Source organism: Melanerpes formicivorus, unplaced genomic scaffold, assembly GCF_026170545.1.
Source record: "Melanerpes formicivorus ecotype bairdi unplaced genomic scaffold, bMelFor1.0.p_v2 SCAF_53, whole genome shotgun sequence".
NCBI lineage: Eukaryota > Metazoa > Chordata > Aves > Piciformes > Picidae > Melanerpes > Melanerpes formicivorus.
This window is the reverse complement of record NW_027142405.1, coordinates 3,990,824-4,012,613: the sequence shown is the minus strand read 5'-3', so window position 1 is coordinate 4,012,613 and position 21,790 is coordinate 3,990,824. Positions and strand designations below refer to the sequence as shown.

The 21,790-nt window shown below is 40.3% G+C and overlaps 1 protein-coding gene across 1 annotated transcript in view; it reads right to left on the bottom strand.

Annotated features, from left to right (window-relative positions):
- CDKAL1 (CDK5 regulatory subunit associated protein 1 like 1) overlaps positions 1–21,790 on the bottom strand; it is a 489,452-nt gene that overhangs the window by 196,597 nt on the left and 271,065 nt on the right. Inside the window, exon 10 of the mRNA XM_068160857.1 lies at positions 1,441–1,607. Within this exon, the coding sequence (XP_068016958.1) occupies positions 1,441–1,607 (167 nt within the window). The remainder of the gene's footprint in view (positions 1–1,440; positions 1,608–21,790) is intronic.

Here is a 21,790-nt window from a genome sequence, read left to right as displayed (position 1 = left end):
TTCACAGATATGTGACATGCTCACACTCATTACTGACTGAAGGAGAGCAATAAACTTCCCACTTTGCTCAGATTATAGCAAATTAAGACTACTACAGCGCCCCTTAGCTAGGAAGAGCAGTTTCTATACTGGTTTTTTTTTTCAGCAATTGATTTTTTTTTAATTTATTCTTTTAAAACAAAGCTGCTCAGAGTACTCCTAGGATGAGTAGGCATGACAAAAGCAGCACTATGCCAAAACACTTCTAATAATCTGAGTTAAAAATGAAAGCAGAGACACTAACTGTGAAAATTGCTACAAGCTTAATTTGCTTTCACAGACTGAAAAATGTTAAAGTGAAAAACCCAAACTTGTGATAGATAGGAGAGCTCCAGACAGGTTGCAAAGCTCTAAAGAACACAACCAAAACAATTGCTGAGGATTTTTATTCAGTGTGTTGTTAATATTCTGTCTTAGCGAAGTACATCTTAAAACAATGAAACAATTAATGGTCCGGGCAAAATTCTTGCAGTTTTCTGCAGCTTGTATTCTTTAGATGGTGAGCAAAACACTGCTTATTCTTATCTAGGTGAAAGTCCTCTAACTTATGCACTTCAGAAGTGGAAATGTAGTTAAGGCACTCTCAGGAGGAAATACTGTCTTTGACATCTGAAGAGAACCTCAGTGCAGCTCTTCACTCTGTATTATCTTTGGGAAAGCAGCATGGACACCAGCTGTCAATCTGAATATTGCCAATGCACGTGGTTACAGAATTTACCTTAATCTTCCCTACTTTTTCTTTCTCTTTAAAGTTAGGTTCTTTCTGTAAACAGTTCCTAAGAATTTCAATAAATTCATTTGCTGACAGAACCCAACCAAGCCAACTTATCTTTGAGACACAACTATCACTTCCCGCTCTGTAGACATACAATACTCTGTCAGATTCTCCTTGCACATGTTGTTGCTTCTAATCTCACTGAACTACTTAGTTACAATTTATAAAATGCAGACAAACACTGGGAATTTCCATTTCTTATCACGCTCTCACAATAGCATTTGACATAGGACAACATGGCTGAGTGAGACCAGCATATAGTGTTTCTGGAAATATTCCTCTGAGGTGTAGCAGTCCTGTAGTCCATCACCTGCTGATGGCACTTCTTTTAATTCCTGAAAACACTAAACATGCACACAAATGCAATGTCGCTATAACAACGCTCCAGAGGTCAGATATCTCAGTAACACCATAATTCCAAAATGAATTGAATAAATTACCTTGATAGCTTGCCCATGTCAGGCAAATGACTTAACACTCTTAGTCCAATTCCATAAATTTACTTGCAATATGCTATTTTTTTCAAGCTACCACTTAAAATGAAACACACTACACACAAGGTTCCATGCTGACTCACTCAATGAACATCTATGTCGGCTTATAAATGATTCTCTTTTATTCCTTACCTCCAGATGCTCTAAAATATAGGGAGGGTTTGTCATGCCAAGCCTCATCATAGCTCCCTCAGGAATAACTTCAACCAGCTTCCACAGAAGCGTAGGGAGGTCTGTGCCAATGTCTTTGCCATAAGCCCCTGTGTCTTCACTGGTCAGCCATATCTCACAAACACCCTCTGTGAATAAAAGAAAGAGATAATGAACAAATCTGTTTTAGAGCTGTTTATTTTATCATACAGCTGCTCACTCTTTTTAATGCAGTATTTCACAAGGCTATTATGCAGCCAGACTGGGTATTCAATTGCAAGGGGGAGGGAAGGAGAAGGAAGGCTTATCCCATGGGTAGCAGTGGGTTATTAAGTTCATTTTATGAGCACAAGAGTGCTACAACAATGATGTAAATTATCATTGCTGTGGAGTGATTAACATTCACAGCCAATGACTAATTCTGTGCTGCCTCTACAGCAAGTCAGTCAAGTTTAGTAGTTTGCTCTGGTTTCTGAGTATAACTCATTAAACGCTGTGAGTGACGTTACCCAAGCAAAGGCTTTGCATCAGTGGTCGTTACCAGTAGTTAACTTATTAGCTGGTAAGCTTCCAATCAGAAAAAAAAAAGATCTAAAGCATAGTGATTAACATTCTTCCTGGAATAACTATTAAAAACTTGCATTCTTTAAATTATATAATTAGCAATGCAGTATTAAGGTTGCACTGAAAAGATTAGTGACCACTGCATGACTGAGTAATAGTGGTGGAAAACCTGTTTCCTGGCAGTTAATACTTTATTTTCCATCAATCAAGGCCTTAGGAAGCAGTATATTTGATTTATACTGTGAAGAGGTGTGACCCTAAACACTGATATTTGGTAATAATATCCTGCTGCCTGAAGAGGGAAAAGATTGCACCACCCTCTGAAAAAAGTTGAAACTGTCAAGTTTTACACAGTCACCTGTCAGTCTGCCCAGCTTCCATCAACATGGCAATGCAATTCATACCCTGTCCTCACCACCCCAAAGCAAGGGATAAGCCATTCAAAAGAGGGTGGCTGGGAGGAAGATTCCCATTGAGCCAAGATACCATGAACTCAGTGAAGAGTTAAATTTCTGATACAAATGATGAACCAGTAAAGAACACATCCAAACACTGGAAGGTGCATAATTCATCAAAGCACTCTTTCGACCAGCAGATAATATACCACAAAATATACATGCATGTATTAAAAATTTATACTTAGGATGAGGAAATAATAAACATGCACACAGACTTAAATCACTTTAAAAGTAGTACATTGAAAAAAGTAGAAGTTTTACAAACATATAAATTCAAGACAGCCACTCTTAAAATCATACTGCAACAATAAGGGCAGACAGGAGCCCGGGTTGAGTATCAGAGTTAATTCTGCTGGCCAGGAAAGTTTTCAAGTTCATGTATTATGTAGAACTAGGCATAATTAAAGGTAAACCAAGAAACTGAGCACTTAAGTTACTATTCAGGTAGTGATAGGACAAGGGGGAATGGAATGAAGCTGGAGGTGGGGAGATTCAGGCTAGATGGGAGGAGGAGGTTCTTCACCATGAGAGTGGTGAAACCCTGGAATGGGTTGTCCAGGGAGGTGGTTGAGGCCCCGTCCCTGGAGGTGTTTAAGACCAGGCTGGACGAGGCTCTGTCCAGCCTGATCTAGTGTGGGGTGTCCCTGCCCATGGCAGGTGGGTTGGAACTAGATGATCCTTGTGGTCCCTTCCAACTCTGACTGATACTATGATGCTTTTTCCTCAGGAACACAATAACGAGAGAGATGTGTAATTCTGTGCTTGCAAGAAATCTGGTGGAAAGTATTCTTTGGTTATCCAGCTTGCACTCACAACACAAGTTCCCCCATGCCTGATCAGGTATGCAGAATCTGCTAGCAGTACACAATCACATGTTAGATTCCACTGCAGCTAATGGTTTTTGGAATTCACAAGCAGCAGCGCACCATGAAACCCACTGTAGGGTTTGCCACCTGCCCTACATTTTCCTTACATAGGGAAAATTAGAAGTAAATTATCTATGTCACATTTTAAAAACAGGAGAAACAAAAAGGATGTAAATGATGACTAATCTCCTGGTTTGTGGGGGTTTGGTGGTGTGTTTTTGCTATCAGTCTCCAGTAGTCATTAGAACACTACAAAAGACAGTCATTTACTCGCTGAGTTTCTACCGACACAGAGTAATTCTCATCTTTAAGCTTTCAATCTAAACAGTTACGTAAGTTTGGGGTTCGGTAGAGGGCTTTATTCTTGAAAATGGCTAATGGAATAATGCCTCACAGTTACCAGAGAGGAAAAGAGAAAAAGAAAAAAAAGTAAAAAATCCCTGGCTAGGAATGGAAATAACATTCCGGTGGAAAACAGTGAGCTCTGAAAGCTGCGTAGGTGGGGACCATTAGCCCCCTGGTGGGTTGCAACTTCCAATTCAATCACAAGAAGAGGAAGCAGCTGTAACAGTAAATCAGCAACAACAGGAATAACTGTCTCATCTGCTCTCCGATCAGGGTGTTGAACAACAAGCAATGGGAATAGCTCATGCTGAGAGTGCCAAGGATGTGGCCTTAATATGGAGGGGGGTGGACACCTGTATTTTTAGGAGGAAGTTCACATCCCATTTTCAGGCTGAAAAAATGAATCTTGAAATACTGGAAGCTGTTTTGAGTGCTCAGTATTCACAAGCAGGGTAAATAAACATTGCAGATAACTGCCTGTGACAGAGGTTTGGTGTCAACTATTGTTAGGCTGTTGATACTAGTAATTTGCATCCTGAGTTTAGGAGTCTAGACTTATACCCTCTCAAAGAGTATTATTAGAATGAACCAACACTTCCTAGTCTCGCCCTAGCCCCTTCCCCTTCAAATTCCACCCCTATGTTGAAACCTATTTGTCGTGGGTTTAAGCCCTGATGTCTTAACCATAGAGTTGAAAAGTCCTTCAAGGGCCTAGATAGGTTCAGGAAAGGGTAATCTTTTGTTATTTTATCCCATAAGCCCTGCACCTGCTATATAAACAGGTTGCAGAGTCAGTTCATTCCTTTTCTGCCTCTCTCTCCCTTCCCAGTGCAGATCTCTTACCTGCGGTGAAGGGGGGGAGGTTTGCAGCCTGGCATAACTAGTTTTGTAGCAGAGCTATTAAGCTTAGCTTGTGGGGATAGGGAGGAATGGTGGGAGGCCTGGGGCGGGGGGGGCACTGAAGCCTATTTTGTTGGAAGGCTTTTGGCTTAATGAAGTTCTTGTAATTTGGGTATTTGGGTGGTTTGCATTTGTGTAAATAGTATTTCCATTTAAATTTCCAATTCCATGAGGAGCATTTTCATTTCACTCCTTTGGGGAGGGGTGAAATATCTTCTTGTCCACCCTACAACTAAAACACTGTTGAAATCCACTGCCTAATCACACACAGCCATTCCCCGCACCCCCTTTTTTTTTTCAACTCACTCAATCATTCACCATTCTTTTACTGGGTGATTTCAGTGCTAATAAAAGCAAGCTGATTTTGTAAACAAGAAAATTGATCCAACCTGCAGGGTTCAGATGTGCAAACTCAGAGCATTTGTTACAGTATTAAGGCAAATTATCATTATATCTGAGTAATTACAAGTCCGCCTTTGGTCACAGCTCATAGTTTCTTCCTCACTCTGCCATCACTACCCAGCACAAAAGCGTAACCTCAACAGCTGGCTTCCAATCTCTGCTCTGCTGTAATTGGAAATTACTTAGAATGAAAATGCTGGGGAAAAAAATTAGGTTCCAAGTAAATGATGGACATTCTGAGCCTATTCCTTCTTCAGAGCCTCAGTATAAAGAATACTCATTGCAGAATATCTGGCACGTGTTTTAACTTCCTTTCTCTGGGGTAGCCTAAACAATCTTTGTCATAAATGACAAGAAATCCTACAGTTGTCACTTACACAAGCTTTTTCTATTCATTTATTTTGCTTCATCTTCATTCCATTATTGTAAACACTGTTTTCAGCAGCAGTAACCATCTTTTAAATTGCAGGGAAATCTACTGTATCCGAAGAACGAATTTACTTCAATCTACGAAAACATCTGAAAATGTTAAGATATCAGACATTAATCCCACTGAAATTCTCCCATTTGTTAACTTGCTGTACTGGTGTACAGATGAAATTAAATCACGAAATCCCCTTAGTCTCTTTTCTACTTCACTTTTTCTTGTTCTTCTCTTTCCTGTAAGGTTTTTTAATGTGAGCAGGAGTGGCTTCTCCAGCAGCACAATTCTTTGCTCAGGCTGTTTGGGTGGGAGGCATCCCAGTTCTGACCCTCAGTAGCCCACATACGCTTATCAATCAACAACCACCTGGTCTCCTTGCTGTTCCCCCTACAAATCATATACAAAGATGAACAGAATAGAATAGAATTAACCAGGTTGGAAAAGGCCTTTGAGATCATCGAGTCCAACCTGTCATCCAACATTATCTAACCAACTAAACCATGGCACCAAGTGTCCCATCCAGTCTCTTCCTAAACACCTCCAGTGATGGTGACTCCACCACCTCCCTGAGCAGCCCATAACAATGGCCAATCACTCTTTCTATGAAGAACTTCTTCCTAACATCCAGCCTAAACCTCCCCAGTGCAGCTTGAGACTGTGTCCTCTTGTTCTGGTGCTGGCCGCCCAGGAGAAGAGACCAACCCCCACCTGGATACAACCTCCCTTCAGGTAGTTGGAGACAGCACTAAGGTCTCCTCTGAGCCTCCTCATGTAGAGAAAAGCTTGGAAAACTCAAATTAATTTTAAATGCACTCATTGTTCAGAATGAGCATATCCTACTTAAACTCATTTTCTCCTTAATTATTTGAGTTTCTCCTTATTTATTCAGCATGGATTTTACAGGCACTATTTATATAGCTGACATAGTGCACGTGCTGCATTACTTTGCTGAATCAGTGCCTCAACTGAGAAACTGTGAAGACATCTGTGTACACAGCCTATCACTCAACATAGTGGAAGTTAAAAGAAAAACTGAGATTTGGAGGAATCTAATTTCTCCTATACTTCTGAAGTACTCTGAAAGCATTGACTCACTATGTCAGAATCCAGGCCTCCTCTTAGTTCAACCACACAGATCACCACTGAAAGGTCCCACTGCAGGGACTCCCTGAAAGAGTATATGAAACTGAGAGCAATTCACTGATGCTAATGGAAGTTTAGTAGGATTGGTTTCCAGTTTATGAGGAAATTCCTATTTGATCTCTATATACACTGGGCTTCCAGAGGAGAGAGAGCAATCTGTACAGATTCACCCTACCTAGACCTGAAAATTAACTGACATGAATCGCAATCAGAAACTGCAGCTTAACTGGCAAGCAGATGATGAGGAAGATGACAGGTCTAGTTACAGAGCTGGGCAAAGAGGCAAGTTCTCAGGCTGTGACCTAAGGGATCAATGTTCTTTCTGTACATTGAAAAGTGTGGGTCAGCTTATGATTCAGCAGTATGTCATGCAGATGAACGCAGAACTGCAGCTCTGCTCACATCACACTACATACAAACTGGTCCCATCACACTCTCATTTTTACTCTGAGGGACAAAGCACTAAGTGGGTATCTCATAGTCTGGTATACTAGTGGATCATTATTATCCCCAAACATTTGTCTTCTTTTCAAAATATCTGTTTTCTCATTCTTCTGTCCAGTTCTAAGGAAAGATGATTGTCCACTCCTGTTTTCTTAATGCCTGCCATACACAGCAGAACAATATCTGAATGGCATTGTGAATGCTGGCTCACCTACTGCAATGTACTTCTTGAAGAAATTACTAGTTCCCCAATCCTCCTCTTAGAAGAGAGCTTGGCAAAAGGAAGACTGGCTTTACCAACTCTTCACAACCCAGGAGGTTGGTTAAATGGCCAGGAAAGTCCATAGAGAATCAGTGGACTTCCAAGTGAAGACCAAAAATATATTTCTTTGAATTTTCACTATAAAGAGTCATAAGCAATAGTTTAAAAATATATCTTTAATAGCATAAATTGCTTTGTACCTTTGATTAAGATTACATAAAGACCAGCTACACACAGTGATGTATTTTAAAAGCCTGAACAAATTCCTTTCTATGTGGTCATCAGGAAAGTCAAAAGGTAAAGACTATTCTGTACACACAGTGAAAATACATTTTCATGGGATCACAGAATAGCTTAGTTTGCAAGGGACCTCTGGAGGTCACCTAATCCAATCTCCTGCTCAAATCAGGTCCAATTAGACAAGATTGCTCAGGCCCTTGTGCAGCAGTGTTTTGAGTGTTTCCAAGGACAGAAATACCACAACCAATTTGGGTAATCTGTTCCAATATGTGACCACCCTCAGGGAAAATATTTTTCCTTGCACATAATTGCCATTTCATGTGGTCCAACTTGTCCTGTTATCTCTTATCCTACTTCTTCAAGACCTGTCTGACTACAAGATAGTCTGGCTCTGCCTTCTCTATATCTTCCAATTAGGCAGTCATAGACAGGAATAAGATTTCCTCCCAGTTTTCTCCTCAAAAGTTCAATACATTTCTTTTAAGTCATATGCTCCAGCCTCCTAATCACTTCAGTGCCCCCTGCAGAGGTGCTCCAGTGTGTCACTAAGCCTTGTCCTGGCATGCCCAAAACTGGACAGAACACTTGCTCCATGAGGTCTGACTGCTAGTTACATGGCACTCATCATTCCCCTGGGCCTGCGACGGCACTCTTGCTAATAGCATCTAGGAGACAGCTGATAATTGCAAAGGGATTTCATTGCAGACTCACGGTCATCAGCTTGCCCAGAGAAACTCTGAAGTCCACAAAGCTGTTCTCCAGCCTGTCAGCTCTCCACATTCATATTGCAGCACGTTGTCATTTTGTCCTGGATCCAGGACATTTTGCTTGCCTTTGTTGAACTTCATGAAGTTACTGTTAGTCCATTTCTCCAGATGGATGAGGTCTCTTGCCATAACAGCCCTACCCTCCAGTCAGTCAACTATTCATTGGTTTGGTACCACCTCCCACATTGCTCAAAATGTACTCCATCTCACTCTCCACATTGTTAATAAAGACACAAAATACTGGGCCCGGTATCAATCCCTGCAAAATACCATTAGTATGGCTAGACTTTGCACCATGGATCACCATTCTGTGAGTCTGGTAGTACAGGCAATTCTTTCAGCCAACTTACCAGCCCCTTAGCCTCTCCATATCTCATCAGTCTAAGAATATTATAGGAGATGTTGCTTAGGACCCAGCTACATTTGGGGGGTGGGGGGGAACACAAAAGCCACAAAACACCACAACATTTGAAAGTCACTCTGGTGAGTCAGATGATGTGCCAGTGGTAAAGCTATGCCAAGCTGTTCCCAAACACCTTCTTATCCTTCAAATGACTGAAAGCGGCTTTCAGGAAGGTTAGCTGCCCTGTAGCTCCCTAGATCCCCTTCTTGCTCCTTGCTCTTTCCCTTTCTCCAGTCATCAAGAACCTCCCGTGATTGCCATGCCCTTCGAATAATGAGAGAAAACAGCCTCGGGTTGACATCGGCTGGCACTCTCAGCACACTTGGATGCCTCTCACTGCAGGACTATTTCTGTCACTCCTGGATGTCCGTCTGCAGTTTCAAAAACTACAGCTATGTTTTGCAAGCACTTAGCTCAGCACAAGTCTTTAAAGCAGCTGTGGTTTCTACTGCCCACACAGCAACACATACATTAGAGCGCTCAGGAAATGAATGAGCGCACTAACTGGGCTCTCTGTTTTTGAGCACAAACGTGTTTGGGATCTGATTTGAAGTGACATGCAGACCAAGTTACACTGACTCAGACTGTTCCAACTCATGTAGGGTAACTCAACAGTATTACTTTAGAAGACTCTGTTTGGCACTGTTGTTTACTACACTTAACAACAAAATTAGTTTTTTTTCTTTCTTCCTGCCAAGACAATTTAGGTGAAAGTCTGCACACAGATATGAGTGAAGTTCTCAAGTATTTATACATATGTTATTCATTGGCATCTATCCATGGTATAATATTCCCAAACTATATGAAGCCAGTAAACAGGAACTTGATTGAAATGATCACTTACCACCGATGTAGCATAGGCACTTACAAAAAAGTTCCTGATCCTGCAAACTAATGAGAAAAAACCCAGTTGGGCTGTATTTGCAAACCCTAAACCAGAAAAAGTACTTGTGCTTTGGACCCCAGTAAGTCATAGAATCATAGAATCAATAAGGTTGGAAAAGACCTCAAAGATCATCAAGTCCAACCTGTCACCCAAGACCTGATGGCTACTAGACCATGGCACCAAGTGCCACGTCCAATCTCCTCTTCAACATCTCCAGGGACAGTGACTCCACCACCTCCCTGGGCAGCCAGTTCCAATGACTAACAACTCTCTCTGTGAAGAACTTTCTCCTCACCTCAACTCTAAACTTCCCCTGGCGCAGCTTGAGACTGTGTCCTCTTGTTCTGGTGCTGGTTGCCTGGGAGAAGAGACCAAACTCCTGCTGGCTACAACCTCCCTTCAGGTAGTTGTAGACAGCAATATGATCTCCCCTGAGCCTCCTCTTTTCCAGGCAAGTCCTCTGGCAATTGCTTTTTCAAAAGTATGAAACAACACTTTGAATTCTGGGTAGATTAAGTTCTCCTTCCAAAAGGTAAAACATCCTCTCTCACTTGCTTAGTAAGTTGTAATCAGATCTTAAATGAACTCTGAAACAAAAGACCTCAAGAAATACCTCATGAAGTTCAGTGCAACAGAGTTCAAGGGACAGCTTCATTCTATTTCAATGAAAACATGTAAATACATTTTTTTAAACTTTAGGGTTTACATATTTTTTCCCCTCAAAGTGCATTGATACCTCTTGTGCTGTGTAGCTTACACAGCCAAATCAGAGCTGGACCACAGGGAAATAAACCCAACAAACTAGCATTAGGACTGATCAGTAAGAACTTCTCTTAATTGATTTTAAATTACAGTAACAACACATTCTGGCTTTGCACAAAATTAAACCCCAAAAAGTCTCCCTCCACCACACACCACACACCCCCCCCAGCAACAAAACACACACACCCACAATTCTACTAACACTCTTCACATTAAATGTTACGGTTACTTTACTTTGCAGACTTGACCAAAACGACCATACACTGAAATGGAGAGCTCTGGCCCACTGACCTATCTACTCCTTCATGATATCAAGGTAACAAGGTGCCAAGGACGCTCTACCAGCTGCTTTATATTTAGATGCAAAGTCTAACAGAAGAGTCTCACAGCCATAGGGCTAACAGTGGCTTTCCATTTTATCTTCTGTGGTTTTGAAAGCGGAAGCTACAAACGGATTTATTCAAGGTTTTTCTCTTCAAAAGTCAAGCATCTGGAAGATGAAACTGTTTAGAACATGGGTTCACTGAATTTGCTTATTTATCGAAATCCACTGCACTTCAAAACCAGAACAGGCTCCTTTCACAGCAAATGCTTCACCATCAAGGCATTTACAAAGGAAGTTTACTACCTGCGACTGCTGCAGGGGTTAGCAGTTCTACAATTTATATCAAATATTGATTCTTTTGCTCATTTCTCTAAACACATTGGTAAGTAAAGCAAGTATTTTGAGGTGAGGAGTATTTTGAGGTGAGGAGTATTTTGAAACAAAGAATAAGAAAGCTTGTGACAGCAGTAAAAATGATTCCTTCTTTCCATTGGATTAAAAAATAAAATAAAATAGAGAATTCCCAATAAAAAGCATGCAGCAGATAGGGCCAACTGATCATTAAATCCCAAAAGAGAGCACAAGAGGTTTCTCTCTCCCACAAAGCAAACCCTTGTCTTTGCTTATAAAAGAGGTCATTCTCCCCCTATAGGGACCTCTGTTCCTAATAGCTCACTGCTAGAGCATAAACTGGCAGCCCTGTCTTGCTCGTTTTCAAGCTATAGTGCATTAGCAAAGGGGAGAGGAAGGGGGAAAGGCAAGGGAACAGTATAATAGGTCACTTGCTGCTGCAAACAGCATGAGAGCTGAAGTTATTATGAGTCCCAGTTTTATTCTGCTAGAATGAGAGACTCAAAAGGGCACCAAGACAGGCCAGAGAAGTTTACTCAGTGCCAACACTGCAGCATTATGCATCTTGCTTTCAAGGAGGATTAATGATACCATACATCATGATGATAAATTGGGTTTTGTAGCCAGCTTGAGGAGACAGGGGAGGAAAGGATTTTGATAAAACTGGAGGGGAAAAAATATAGCTGAGTTTCATGAGTTGGTCCTGTTTCTCAGGTTGAGGGATGAGAATGTTGTTCAAGAGGGAATGTGCTTTCTCTGCTCACCTGCCTATGATTCTACTTCCATGAACGTGTGTTACCTACACAATGGTCTTTTGAAGTTCAACTCTTGTACAAATAAATAAATAAAAATTCCACTTAATCATTACACTTGCCAGCTGAAAAAAAATACAAAACTGAAATTTGGCATTTCACATACAGGCATCCTACAAGAATTAGGTTGATTTTCAGAGGGGGAGAACATCTAGTGCCCAATTTAACAGAATCAAAGTCTTATGTGCATTAATGATCAGGGACAGAATTTGCTGATGTTAATTAGATCTTTGCTGAACTAAGAACATTATTGAAGAAGCAAGTTCACTGGTACATGCACTAAGAAAATAAAGCATAAAAGACTGGGTGACCATAGGGAATGGATTTGCAAGAAGAGACTTAAACCTACAATAAAACTATTTGAGAAAACATGGGGAGGCATGAATTTAGAGTTGCTGTTCTGCAGCCCTGCATACAGCAGCCCCTGAAGCGTGGAATTATTATACTCAGACCTATGCTTCACAAACACACTTTGTGAGCTATTGATATGCTCATGTTGTTCTTGTCCTATAAACAGAGAGAACTTGAGCCTCCTTTGGAAGGGTCAGCCTAGCACCCTGCAGAAATACTGTACCTACTGAAAGGAGAAAGAGCAAAACGTCCATAAAGTTAAAAACCGAAGAACTCAAATGTATTATTTGTATGTCTATTGTCAAAACACGAATGGGAAATCTGCTTTGAACTCTGGATTCAGAATGAGGCATATGAGCAATCTTGTTTATGACTTATGAATTCATTGGGAAAAGAGGAGTAACGTGCCGCTCATTACAGCATACGCTCGCTGTTCCAAAACCAAAACATAGGCTATCGGTCTGCTGTAGATGAAGTATCAGATGCAAAGGGTCACACGCTGCACAAATTCAAGGAAATGGTCATGAGCTGTAGGCATATTACAGGATGCAGTGCTAATTAATGGAGGCTTTTTTTACTGAGTATCCATCTCTGTAGTGCTAATGAGTTTGGATTAACTTAAACAACATGTTTTCACGGAAACTGATTAATTCTTGGGAAGTGACATGGCATACCAAGTTGCAGTCATTAAAAGTGTGTGTAGCCAAGCTAAATAATTCTCTCAGTCTGAGTTCAGCAAGAGAATAACTTACAAATTCTGCAACAGGAGCCTGCAAACAAACTCGAGGATGTGTTAGAGGTGTTTGACACAGAAACTCATCCTCCAGGAAGCATTCTCCTGCCCAAATGCAAGCATTTTCAAGAGCTCAAAATTATAGTCCTATTTCATTCAATGGGACTGACCTTAAAAAAAAAACAAAGTCCCAAACCAACCACGACACAGACAAAACCCCAACCAAACAACCAAAAACCAAACCACACCAAGCAGACACGAGCACATGAGCTGCAAGAGTAGAAAGAAATGATGGGTGTTCACAGATTAATTTTAAAAAATTCCTTGAAAAATCAGTTGAAAATAATTTGGATTGCAGTAAAATCTTGACATTTCAAAATGCAATCAAAGAAAGAAGACAACTTATATCTGCCTTTGAGTGAAAAGCTAACAAGAATAAATAATCCCTATTTTGCTAGAGGATTAGGGGAGATGACTTTCAGAATGCAAGTTCTTTTTTTTGTGATCAGAGCATGGAAGAATTAAGAAAAAGGTACTCTCACAAGTGACAAATATAAAGTGTCAAATACTTTCTTCACACTAAGTTATAAACCAAGATATAATAATGTAAACCTCAAATGTCAACACAGAAGACAGAGATACTTCAATTAAAGAAAAAAGGTTTAGTTGGGCTTGTTTTTCTGCAATTCTGCTATAGAAAGAATAGGATAGGATAGGATAGGATAGGATAGGATAGGATAGGATAGGATAGGATAGGAGATAGGAGATAGGAGATAGGAGATAGGAGATAGGAGATAGGAGATAGGAGATAGGAGATAGGAGATAGGAGATAGGAGATAGGAGATAGGAGATAGGAGACAGGATAGAGAATAGAATATAGAATATAGAATATAGAATATAGAATATAGAATAGAATTATCTTAACCAGGTTGGAAAAGACCTTTGAGATCATCAAGTCCAACCTATCATCCAACACTATCTACTCAACTAAACCACGGCATCAAGCACCCCATCCAGTCTCTTCCTAAACACCGCCAGTGATGGTGACTCCACCACCTCCCTGGGCAGCCCATTCCAATGGCCAATCACTCTTTCTGTGAAGAATTTCTTCCTAACATCCAGTCATTCAGTCCTTCAGCCATTCAGTCATCACAGTCATTTGTATTTTACATTTAAGTACTGAAATCTAAGGAAAAGACTGACTTTAATTACAATTATGCTTCGTATAAAGTGAGAAAATGGCTCAAGAGTCTGGCAAACCGCTGTATCACACAATAAAAGAAAGCAGGGAAAAGAGACAGCATGTGCAAGACCAAGATGGTCAGCCAAACACAGACTGCACTTGGTGGACCCCAGTTCCATAAACCAGTGATGCAGAGGGGAAATGAGCAAATACAGCTTCTGAGGATGACAATAATCCTCATGTAAAGTTACCTCCTCACAACAGCATAGATAACACCATTTATTCAGTAAGAATAACATGGCCTGTATGTCAGCTTGTTCCTGCACCTGCTCAAACAGGTCAGTAGCAAATCCCTAAACAACCTCAAAACTAAGGGGGTGTCTCTCTCTTTTTTTTTTTTTTTTTTAAAGAGAAAATACAATAATCAGGAAAATATGCACTAAAATGCATAGATAGGTTACAGACAGAAATAGCATCAAATCAATTCCTATTAACACCCACCCCATGGTCTAATGTACAGTATCATTTAAAATACTTTTTCAAACTGATGTTTTCCCTGCAATTCTAAGTGGACCAACTGGACCAAAAAGGAGAATGCTTGTATAGCAGTAGAGTAGAATAGAATAGAATAGAATAGAATAGAATAGAATAGAATAGAATAGAATAGAATAGAATAGAATAGACCAGACCAGACCAGACCAGACCAGACCAGACCAGGTTGAAAGAGACCTTCAAGATCATCGCGTCCAACCTGTCATCCAACACCACCTAATCAATTGAACCATGCAACCAAGCACCCTGTCAAGTCTCTTTCTGAACACCTCCAGTGATGGCGATTCCACCACCTCCCCGGGCAGCCCATTCCAATGGGCAATCACTCTCTCTGTGTAAAACTTCCTCCTGACCTCCAGCCTGAACTTCCCCTGGCTCATCAAGTCATTTAAGTGTATCTACTAAGTTCTCAATGTGTACCCAGAGCCTCTTTGGTGCACAATCACAGAATCACCTTAATCTATATCTATTTAAAATATTCAGTGATACACCACCAAAATACATCACAATCAGAATACAACTAAAATCTGTTGAAGATATCTGCAGAGAGGCCAAAGTGAAATAATTCAAGAATTCTGAAGGATATTAATGTGTTCTTCTCATACAGATCAACGCTCATTAAGGTCGCATCCTAAACAATACTTTACTTTTTGATGAATTTATGCTATGTCAATATAGGACCATGAATGAAATCAAACTTAAGAGAGAAAAGCTTCTGTTTGGGAATCTTTCTCAAAAGAATATCCAAATTGTAATTATTGAATCTTTTCAGGGCTAGAATTCACAGTATCACAGTATCACCAAGGTTGGAAGAGACCTCAAAGATCATTGAGTCCAACCTGTCACCACAGACCTCATGACTAGACCATGACACCAAGTGCCACATCCAATCCCCTCCAAAGCCTAGCCACTCAGAAAAGCAGTTCATCACTCCACCTATCAAAAAACCCACACTAAGTAGGTAACACTGGAAAAAAAACACTTTAAAAAAAAATCACTTAAATAATCTAGTAATATCCTTTGGTGCATATTCTGAATATACAGAATCTCTATATATTCTGTTTAAGAAGCTGCATTAAAATCGAAAATATTCAGCCTTTCAACACTTAAAATAATATTAGTACAGCATATCAATGACTAATCCACTTTTCCAGTTCTGGGCCCCTCAGTTTAAGAAGGACATCGAAACACTTGAACGTGTCCAGAGAAGGGCAGCAAGGCTGGGGAGAGGCCTTGAACACAAGCTCTCTGAGGAGAGGCTCAGGGAGCTGGGATTGTTTAGCCTGGAGAAGAGGAGGCTCAGGGGTGACCTCATTGCCCTCTACAACTACCTGAAAGGTGGTTGTAGCCAGGAGGGGGTTGGTCTCTTCTCCCAGGCAACCAGCACCAGAACAAGAGGACACAGTCTCATGCTGCGCCAGGGGAGGTTTAGACTCACGGTGAGGAGGAAGTTCTTCACAGAGAGGGTCATTCACCATTGGAATGTGCTGCCCAGGGAGGTGGTGGAGTCACCATCCCTGGAGGCGTTCAAGAGGAGACTGGACGTGGCACTTGGTGCCATGGTCTAGTCATGAGGTCTGTGGTGATAGGTTGGACTCAATGATCCTCAAGGTCTCTTCCAACCTTAGTTATACTGTGATACTGTGATACTGTAATAGTAGCACTGCAAGCAAACCACAGAAATCTGTGACTGATACGTGGTTTCAGAATTCCACAAACAAATCACCTTTAGAGCAACGAATATATTTCTTTCAGGATGCTGTTGAGCCCTGAAGATAAATTGCAGCCTAAACTTTCTAGAGGAATCACAAATCCGATACAAATGCTATTCAAAAGTGTTCCTCGGTTTTCTGGAAGAAATATGACACGACAGTTAAAAGAGAACTTTTTACATACCCATTTGTAGTTGCTGATAATGATCGATGGGGTATTTTGTAGAGCAGTGTTATGGGCTGAGTTGAAAAATCTGCTGTTATTCAACCTCATCCTGCCTCATGCCAGCTTTGAAAAGAAAGTGCTGGCTAGAGCAATGTATTATGGGGCTTGAAGTTCAGAATGTACCATGAGAAGCTTCCTGTTACAGTTACCGCTTTTGGGGTTCCAGGTTTGGGTGGTGGCTGCTTTTCCGTGGGGATTGCAGCAGGGTGGGTGGAAGTTGGTTAGCTCTCTGCTTTCTGCTTTATGCTGCTGCTTTTCTGCATTTTGCTGCATTTTTTTTTCCTTCAAACAGGCTAAAGAGCATTATGTTATCTCATTTACATTAAGCTTCTTTTTTTAATCTCAACTTTTTATCTCAACCTGGAGCTCTTTATTTGTTTTATGTTACTTTTCCTTCCCTTCTGTGTTGTTGGGAAACAAGCAGGTTAACATGTTACAAGCAGTTTTACTAAAAATGCCAGAGTGTGTACTGCTAAGCTGGATAAAGAAATAAAATATATACAAAGAATAGAATAGAATAGAATAATAGAATAGACAAGGTTGGAAGAGACCTTCAAGATCATTGTGTCCAACCCATCATCCAACCCACCCCACCTAAACAACTAAACCATGGCACCATGCACCCCATCAAGTCTCCTCCTGAACACCTCCAATGATGGTGACTCCACCACCTCCCCAGACAGCCCATTCCAATGGGCAATCACTCTCTCTGTATAGAACTTCTTCCTAACATCCAGCCTAAACCTCCCCTGGCACAGCCTGAGACTGTGTCCTCTTGTTCTGGTCCTGGCTGCCTGGGAGAAGAGACCAACATCCACCTGTCTATAACTTCCCTTCAGGTAGTTATACACTACAATGTAATGAAATATCTAACCTGAAGTATGACATAAACAAAGTATGCTGCCATACACCCTACACAGCTGCAGAGGAAACACGCTGCATCTATATATGCCGCTTTCACTTCTATGTATGCGAGCAAGCTTTAGCAACACTAGAAACAAGAAGAAATTTAATGGAAGGTCTTTTCTTCCCCCGTGTCAGAAATGGGAAAAGTGTCATTTCTTACATAGTACAATTTGCCTGCCAATAATTCCTTTTTAACAGCAGGAATTTTAGCCCTAAGTCATGTGCCATAATTTTCAAATAGTCTAATAAATATTTATAGTGCCTCTTAAGTCACAGCATAACATCTTTTTCTGCCTACACAACAATAAAACCAATTTGGCTGCACCTTATAACATGTTGAATATCTTTTTACTTCATTTCTATGCAGGGAAATGGATGGTTAACAGAAATGGGAATAAAGTGGCTTTTTGTGCTAATCGTATTTTCAGAAAGATTCCTTTCTAGTATTTGCTTTCTCCTATCTGCAGCCTCTAGTAAAATACAGAAAGCAATTACCTATTCCAATATTTTGCCTCAAACAGAAGTTAAAAGCATGCTCTAAATTTAAAACAAAGATAACAGAATGGAATGAAACTTGTAAGCATAAAACCAAAGAACAACACACAGGATGAAAACACTGCCCTGTGATCTACAGAGAGCCTCTGGACATGTGTGTAGTATCTTAGTTCAGATACTGTTTGAGGCTTAGCCTTTGGAGGAAGTCTTTTAAGAATGAGGGTGGACATATGAATGCAAGCAGAAATCAGGGAAATAAGTAAAATCTGCTGTGTTAAACAACACCACACAGCAGTAACAACAGTTTGGCACACAAAAATAAACTGAAATCTCTTAAAAGAAAGGCTTAAGAAGAAATCCATTCCTTTCCTCCAGTTGAACAAAATATCAAGTCATCTTGGGATTACAAAGAAGCCTCTTATGTAGGTTTAGACTTACTACTCCAATAAGAACTTGAATACCACTCTTATGTATGAAATACACCTTCAAATCAATCACATTGGTCTGCAGGAATACAGAATAATGGACAAGTTCAAGCTTCTGTTTTACACAATATCTTATGTTCTGCATTTAGTACTAATTGAGTTACCAGACCCCGATATTGTTAACTGATTCCTCCTATGCAAGTCCCCAGTGTGGACTGATTCCTTACACTAGTATATAAGAAATATTTCTTTAATCAGAATACCTAAGAAAACAAGACTTGTATGACCATGCTGTGCATGTTTCATTCTATACTTACATATACTATAACATACATAGTTAGGTATACTACAGTTATATATACTATAACTTTTGAACTTCTATCTAATTTGATGGGAAACACAGTAGATTTCCACAAGTTCCATGAAAGCTAGTAACCACTGGGAGAAACATGGCCCAAATGAGTGTCCCACTTTGGGGAAGGCAGGCAGGGCTCTGCCTCTACTCAGTTTATTTGGCAGCAACCACCAGGCTGGATTAGCTACAACTCTGTCATGGCAGGGAGATCACAGGCTCTGTGAGGGAGGAAATTGAGTTCATACGGGTAGAGAAGAATATCAGCATCACAAAGCACCAACTTTTAAGAAATCAGGATTTATCCTATCATGAAAGAGTTGGTCTTCACAGAAATACCACAAGTATTGTATAAGTGAAAGCACAGACTTACAAGAATTTGCAACTTGTAAATAGAGTTACTTATCCAACTACTTAAATTTGCCTCTACTTACACCTAAAGAATACCACACAACATTAACCAACAGTATGGGACAGTTAAATGATTCTCTTGTCTTCAGGTTGTTATTCTTCATCAGCAGGACCCCAAGCAATCTATCACACCGTATGCCAGAATGCAAGCCACTGGAGCAATGGTTTTTCTGCATATTCTCACTATGCATGACAGAGCAAACATTCAGACTATCTGACAGTCTCCATTTTATTTTGCAGGTCTGTTCCAACACATTTAACCACAATGCATATCTCCTCTCTTTCCTCCTCTTCAACCTGCCCCGTCAATGACCTTAAGCCCAATTTAAATGAACCACTCTCTGCTAGTAATAAGAAATAATTCAGCCTCAATGCTGGATTGTTCAAGCTTCTCTCATTAAAGAAAACATAGACTTCTTTTCAATCATTTTGAATCATACAAGGTCTTTTTGGCTTTAAAAAATGTTAAAAATATCATTCACTAGTGACGTTAGGGAGGCTGGACATTAAGTCAAAGTCCAGAGTAATATAATTCATTTATTCCTTTAACATAAGGGAATCATAGCCTGAGTAACTTCTGTGTTGCAGTTTTAGAATTGCTAAGCTTTGCTGCTCTCCCAGATCAAGATGAAGGTTTCAATAATTCTCCCCACTGCACATGAATGCCATTTATCCCAACAGCACACAGAACACATGAAACTAACTGCAAAAATTACACAACCCCCCTCCCCCTCGAAATTCACATACAGGTAAATCCAATAAGGACATTTAATACCAAACTTTTCTCAAGTACTCTGAAATTATTTCAGACAGAGCTACAAATGGATTCAGGTTCCCAGCTCCCTTTGACATCTTAGAGCACAGATCTTTCCAAAGATCCAAAGGTATGTTAAGGACTTCTGAGCTTACTTTTCGGAGGGAACCTGGTCAGTACATTTTGTATTGCGCCTGTAATTCTTCGTCTTCACATGAGAGCTTTTGGTACCTTTCGTGTTTATTCCAATCATTGCAACATAATGGTAAGACTGAAACGTTGTTGAGAAGGAAACACTTGCAAAACTGGACCCCACTTTAGCCTGGATAAGCAATTTAACATGTACCGATCACAACGCAAAAGTGTTATTGATTTAGTGAAGGACAATTCATACGAAAGTGTCTGCCTCGTTAAAAACAGGATCATAAAACAAAAAGCTCTGTGCTGCTAGACACAAACTGTATTGTGTCTTGCAGGAGTGTCAAGTCTTGGCAAACATCCAGTTGCTGAAACACTGCCAGGCACATCAGATATATATTAATGCAGGATAATCTGTAAGAAAAGCATTCTTTCATAAACATTTTTTTCTTTGTAAAACCATCAATCAACTTCCTAGCTGAGCACCATGTGGCTCAGCTTAAGAGATCCTCAGGAATGCTTCAGTGTCTATAAACCACTGAATGACTTCACAAGACTTGGTGCCTTTCTGTGCCCATTGTCCTAAGCATTTACTGAAGTTTTTTGGCCGGCTGTCAGCAGCTAATGCTGATTTGTAACTTGGGAAACCAGCAGCAGGAGGTCGCTCAGACATGACTAGTGACATCCTCAGTGCCAATTAGCCAAGGTGCAGACTGCCACTAAAGAATTTTTTGCAGTTCAAATCATTTTATAGGAAGAACAGAAACATTCAGGACCACCTAAATATCTGTCAGAAAAAGAACTAAGGCAAGCATCTTGTTATTTCACCCACCTTAAACTGCAAAGACGAGCACAACGATGCATGTTTTTCTGTTTCCTAATGAAGTTGTAGTTTTATTTCCTAATAAAGTTGCATTTCCTAACATTCTAACCAATACATGTGCTTCAGCATTTCAAGAGATGGGTATTGTAAAAACAACACAAGGCACAAAGTTTCAAGAGAAATCTTACAGAACAGTACTTTTACAGGAGTTGTAAGGGCTGAGCTTGACTACACAGGAAAAAATACGCTGACAGAATGGTTGAAACTATTCTTGCACCTAAAAGAACTCTACTGAAAATCTGTGGAGCTTGCAGGGTCCATCTGGAAGTGTTAATCCCTGCCTCTCTCTTCTGTAAGAAAACAGCAAGTTACTTAAGCATGTGATCCTCAGAAGAGCAACAACCATTCCAAAGTCATCACTTAACAGGTATGTTTCAATTTTCCAATATACATTAAAGCACTGCTATTTCTACACAATTTCACAAAAGTCAGGATGAGGAAATGAGCATTGTGTAAGTCAGTGGGAGAAGACATGAACAACTTCATGATAGCTGTAACTATAGCTATGAATTTCAGTCAAATCTATGAAACACGAAGGACTGGGTGAATCTGCATAATGGCAATAATGAATTTCAGATCAGACTCAGGAGGAACTAGAATACAACCCAATTTAGAGATGACTAAAAACCTGATTTTAATGGCTTATATATCATCAATTTGCTGCCTGACTCAAGATCTAAACCAAGTCCTAAAGACATACTACAAAGCAGTGCACATGTGCTGCATTACTGCTTTTGCTTGGGGATAGAATAGAATAGAATAGAATAGAATAGAATAGAATAGAATAGAATAGAATAGAATAGACCAGACCAGACCAGACCAGACCAGACCAGACCAGGTTGGAAGAGACCTTCAAG